General features: G+C 34.3%; 1 protein-coding gene across 1 annotated transcript in view; it reads right to left on the bottom strand.

Moving 5' to 3' along the window:
* Positions 1 to 562: 562 nt before the first annotated feature.
* The window catches only part of LOC127557291 (dual 3',5'-cyclic-AMP and -GMP phosphodiesterase 11A-like), a 29,634-nt gene continuing 24,196 nt past the window's right edge, over positions 563 to 6,000 (bottom strand). Inside the window, exons 4-5 of the mRNA XM_051990664.1 lie at positions 5,318 to 5,395; positions 563 to 911 (exon numbers count right to left, since the gene is read on the bottom strand). Of these exons, the coding sequence (XP_051846624.1) occupies positions 833 to 911; positions 5,318 to 5,395 (157 nt within the window). The 3' untranslated portion in view covers positions 563 to 832. The remainder of the gene's footprint in view (positions 912 to 5,317; positions 5,396 to 6,000) is intronic.

Here is a 6,000-nt window from a genome sequence, read left to right as displayed (position 1 = left end):
ATAGTCCTCTTTTCATTATGCTAAGTTATACACTACTTAATCCATCTTAAATATGTCAGACTAAAGTTAAGGAAGAAACACAAATATTAAAATAAGCATGTTGTTTAAAAGGCCATATTTGCATTAAAAAAAATTCTTTTAAAATGTGTCATACCTTAAAATGACTTGCTGTCTTGAATGTAAATGAGAGGATATTAGAGCAAGTATTATTTTTGAATGATATTAAGCCCATATGAGTTATTGAATATTAAAGAAATATTAATTGCTACAGAAGATGAACTAGTCAAGTACCTCAAAATTGAGATATACCTAACTCTCCGAACAGAAGTTAAAAAAATTAAAACTTTAAAGCTAACATATACTTGGCACATGATAGGGTAATTCCCAATTTGTTTTTCTGATTAAATGAGAATATTTTAGACATAAGAGCCCATGATCTTTAAATTTTCCTTAAAGGAAAAAAATTAGCACAGCTGCCTTACTACACATTTTAGATATTAAATAAAAATTGGATAATTTAAGGATCTTATGAGTAAAACAAATATCTGTCAATTTGGGGGTATCTCTTTAAGATCTATCAAATAAAAATAAAAAATGCTATATTAATTCATACATAAAAATCTCCTGTGTGCCTAAATATTGTTCAATGGTATTAAGCTAAGAAAAAGATTATGTAGCGATCTGTGCCTCACAGAAATCTCCTGCTATTTTTTTTTTTTTTTTTATGTGCACTATGTTAATACTGATGTAAATTGACTGCTGTTTTGGTCCCTTGTAAGTCAGGGCTCTGGGAATATTGTCCCACCAATACCTCCTCTGCTCAGCTTGGCCATTAATCATGACTTGCCTGTCTTGAGATCTCCCACGGTTTGGTCACAGCTCCAAGGTCACAGGCTGTCATTAGCATTGATCTGCAAAACAGAGCCAAACAAAACAGGCTGAATAATCTTTTGTTGCATTTCTAAATACACCCTTCCCAGATACATAAATAAGTAAACTAGAAAAGAAAAAAATAGAGGCCACTTTGCTCCTTTTTTCTCAATAAGAGGAAGCATCATTTACTGTCTTCCATATTCTGCAGTACTTCCATCATGCTAACCTAGGCAGACAAAGCTATTACACTTCAAGTGACAGCCATTTTGTTTTGCTTACAGCAGCTCAAAACGGGCTAAAGACTACTTCCCCTACAATTGCAGAAACTAAAGTTTATTTTTAAAATAATTTATGAATTAAAACATATGGTGGCTTTTTTGTTGTTTTACAATAAACAAAGAAGCCAGGCATGCATTACTCCATTTATAAATGATGAACCTATTTGCTGGCTTATTATGGGATGATCAGACTGTGGGAGAAAAAACAAAAACAAAACAAACAACATACTGAAGAGACAGCTAAAAAAAAAGCACATAAGAGCCCCCCTCCCCACTTTTGGCCTCATCTGCTATATAAAGCTAAAATTTACAATAAGAATCTCATTTTCTCACTATAGTTTATGACTTGGCTATGACCATATTTTTTAAGCCTTAGGAAAAGGAAAAACATCACTCTATAAAAATCTTCCTAATGGACCAGTCAACAATGCCATTGTTCTTTTCAAAAACTTCCAATAGCTCCCCATTGCCTGCTGATCAAAGTATAAAATCCTGCTGCAGGTATCTGGAACTTTTCAATTTGGCTACTGCCTATCTTCTTCAGGTATATCACACTATTTCTCTATTCACATATTCTGTGTTTTAGCCATCAGAGGTTATTCTCTATCCCCATCTAATCTCTATTGCTCCTGTCCCAAATAATTTATCTCCTCTATCTCTATTTTTTGCTGTGTTGCCCTTCCTTTAAGATGGGCTCAGGTGATATACCCAAGTATGTGCTGGTAAATGTTTAATTGGTTCTACTTTTAAAATGTAGAGACATTCTTTATTTAATATGCATTATTAATATGTTTCCCATCACTTCTTAAATCTATAAAACAATAAATCAAATGCTGATTTATATAATGTGCTGATTTTTGAGGTGTAACTGCTCATACTAAAACTTTGACAATTATGCCTCACAAGACATTTTGATATGGCTCCAGTATTCCCTGCATTACAATACATATTATCTCCTGTCCTTTGAGCCTCTTATCATCAAAGAGTGATATCTTTGAGTGTGGTCTAGTAGAACTATAGTTGGGTCTTGTTACTCACTACCCACGTGACCTTGGGCAAGCCATTTATTCTCTTTTAATCTCAGTTTCTCCATCTATAAAGTGAGGAGTTTGGATCAGTTGATGAAAAAGGAATACTATGCTAATTGCCTTATAAATACTATCTCATTTGATCAGATGATCTTTGAGGTCCTTTTTAGTTCTAATTAGATGATCTTAAGATGCTTAGATTTCTTTCAAAATACTCCTGAAATTTTCTTGACCTCCAATTAAACTAATCTACCTTATAATCACAAAGCTCAACATAATAAAAACAAATTCTGTTTTCTATCATTGGTATTTGCATGCATTTTTACCATTTTGCTACTAGATTATAAGATCTTTGAAAGCACATGTTCATGTTTGTAATTCTAGAATCTAGCACAATTTCCTTGCACATAGTACTTACTAGATATTTATTGAATTGAATAGAAATCAATTAAGTTTACTACATATTTATTGTTTAGTCATTTTACTCAAGTCTGACACTTTATGACCCATTTGGGGTTTTATTGGCAGAAATGCAGAGTGGTTTGCTCTTTCTGTCTCTGAGGAAACTGAAGTAAACAGGGTTAAATAATTTACCTAGGGTCACAAAAGTGTTACTATCTGAGGTCAAATTTGAACTTAGAAAGATGAGTCTTCCTGACACCAAGCCCAATGCCACCTAGGTACCAGAATACATCAGTTGAATACTTTAGAAAGCATCCATTAGAGCACTTAATGTTCTATCATGGCAGAGATGGACCAAGTAGAGTTGGTCATGACTTTGTCCCTGGCACCAACATTCCAATAGCACATACTCCTTAATGTCCCTTACCTTGTGGTGGACCATTGGCTACCTAACCAACCTATTCCCTTGTCTGCTCCCTATGCAGCTGTGCCCAGAGTTCTGGGCCTGTCATCTCTTCCAGGGCCCCCCATCATGAAGAACACCTGAGATCAGTCTAGGATCAGTAGGGATAATATATGCCTTTTAGTTACATTCATAAAACAGATGATACATTATCATTGTTAATAACCAATGAATAAATTGATTATTTAATAGAATTTACTAAAAGTACAGCACTGCATTAGGTTCTATAGGAGATATAAAATGGGAACACATGGTCCCTGCTTACATAGAGCACGTCATCTAGTTGTGAAGATAAGACACAAATATGAAAACAGAATAAATAATGTAAGGAAGTAAGTGAATATTAAGTGAGTGGAAAGACAGTGCTGTATGAGTTGGGATAATTAAAGCAGGAGTGATCACTCAGGTAAAGAGGGAATAAAGAGGAAAGTTGAGTTGGGTCTCAAACAATGAATAGGATTCAAATGGTCAGAGAAAAGGGATATAAGAGTAGTCCAGGAAAGAGAATAGTAAGAGAAAAGGTAGAGAGGAGGGAAACAAAAGATGTCTTGTAGACAGTGAGTAGAATATTTTCACTGGGGAAGGAAAGGGTGTGGTGCAGGGCAATAGGAAAATTGTTGGGGGCTTTACTGTGTGGGCCAGAGGGAACCACTGAATATTGCTGGGTAGGAGACACTGAAATAATGAAAGTCCATTCACCACCAACATAGTCTTATGTTATTTCCTTTCCTTTATATTTAAGGCTCTATCTTCTGTCTGAAGAATTTGTTTTCTATTACTAGAATTGTTATTTTTAACCACTCTATGGTTTAGACTTTCCCCCCTTATCTCTTTATTTTATTTTTAAGTAGCTTTTTATTTTTCAAAATACATGCAAAGATAGTTTTCAACATTCACCTTTGTGAAACTTTGTATTCCAAATTTTTCTCCCTCTTTCTTCCCTTCCTTCTTCTCCCCTCCCCTAGATAGCAAGCAATCCAATAAAGGTTAAACATGTGCAATTCTTCTAAATATATTTCCATATTCATCATGCTGCATCAGAAAAATCAGATCAAAAGGGAAAAAAGCACAAGAAAGAAAAAAAAAACAAGCAAGCAAACAAACAATAACAACAACAAAACAAAGGTGAAAATACTATGCTTTGATCCACGTTCAGCCTACATAATTCTTTCTTTGGATGTTATGCTTTGATATACATTCAGTCTCCATAGTTCTCTCACTAGATGTGGATAGCACTTTCCATTACAATTCTTTTGGAATTGTCTTGAATCATCTCATTGTTGAAAAGAGCCAAGTAAGTCTTTCTGAATGAAATTTCTTGGAGCTTTTTTTTTTTTTTCTGGGGATGCTTCTGCCCTGTAATCCCATTCTCCAATGGGTGCAATCCTGCTTAGAACCACCATTTAAAAAATTGACCAGGCTATCCACAATCATTTCTCATCCTGCTCTATTCCTTTTCATTCCCACTTCCTTTCCTTCCCCCACAGTCCAGCTTCCTTTTATCTTCTGTCTTCTCCATTATAATTAAGCTTTCTAAGTTCAAAAACTGTCTTTCAAATTTTTTTGTAGGCTTATGTTTGTATTCTTAGTGCCTAGCATATATATTGCTTCATCTATCTCAGGGAGTTTGAGTAAATTTCCCATGGTTGTATATATAGAAAGCAGGATTTGAACAAAGGTCCTTCAACTCTATGGTGGAGTGCTCTATCATATCACATCTATAAATCAAAATCTTGAGGGTGGTTTGGGGACACTGGGAGGGTGATGTGTTCTTGATTAGCTAGGTAGGATGTATCAGAGTCAAAGTCTTGCTTATTCTGAGACTGGGGTCTTGTATCAATTATACCATGCTATCCCTTTCCCTCATCTTGTCCAAGCCCCTCATTCTACAAATGGGGAAACTGAAGCTCAAAGGAGCAAGGTTACACAGATAGAAAGTAGCAGGTCACATAATTCCCAATCCAGCTATTTTTCCACTGAACCATGCTTAATGATAATATCACTCTTAGATGATCAGAGAGTCAAATGTCAGAAAAAGTATTATGTGTGTCTGCAGCAGCCAGCTCAAACTGACTCATGAGAGTCAGTTGTTAAATTTTTAGGGTATTATTGTCTTTATTCCAATATGAGTGAGCAGAATCTGTGCCCATTTTTAATACAAAACTTGCTTGTATAAAATTATTCTTATGTTTCCAGATGACATTTTTTAGAAAGACATGGGTAAGTAAGCTTCTAAATAATAATGAAATAAATGAACAATAATACGTTCTTACCGAAATATATCACGCTGGGTTTTGACATTCCAGTTGTAATCCCCTTTACTGACAAGTTCAAAGAATTCAGTTCTCCTCCTGAAAGAAAATCATATAATCAAAAAAAAAAAAAAACCCTAGAATGAATTTTTTCAGCCTGTGGGGTTACATAAACACATTTACCGGGAGAATATAAGAGCCCTGAACCTCATACATTAATATTGGAAAACATGAAGCTAATGCTCTGTCAAGATGAATAATTTTTAAAAAAATATTGATGCTTCAAGAAAACAACAAGCATTTCTGAATATATTCATAAGAGAGGTGATTACATACATCTAAAGTAGGAAACAATGAAGTATTGCACTTATCATGACACTGATAAGATTGTTAATATCCATCCAAATTCAAAGGAAGGAACCAGGGGGACAATGAAAAAGAATGGTAATTTCAGAAGAATTTTATATCACCTTAATGTAGAACCTAATCACATTTAGGATATAAAAGATACTCTGTGGGAGTAAATTCAGGGTAAAATAATTTTTCAAGTTAGCAAAGAAGTATATCATATTCTGTAAGATGTAACCTGCCATATAATGGTCCCTAATGTTTTGCCTCCTAAGCACTTCCTTTTTTTATTTTCTGAAATGATATTTTAGATACCTTAATACCTCTTTTTTGGAGTTATCATAGTATAGAGGATA

The sequence above is a fragment of the Antechinus flavipes genome, chromosome 3, assembly GCF_016432865.1.
Source record: "Antechinus flavipes isolate AdamAnt ecotype Samford, QLD, Australia chromosome 3, AdamAnt_v2, whole genome shotgun sequence".
Classification (NCBI taxonomy): domain Eukaryota; kingdom Metazoa; phylum Chordata; class Mammalia; order Dasyuromorphia; family Dasyuridae; genus Antechinus; species Antechinus flavipes.
This window is presented reverse-complemented; position numbering and strand designations above follow the sequence as displayed.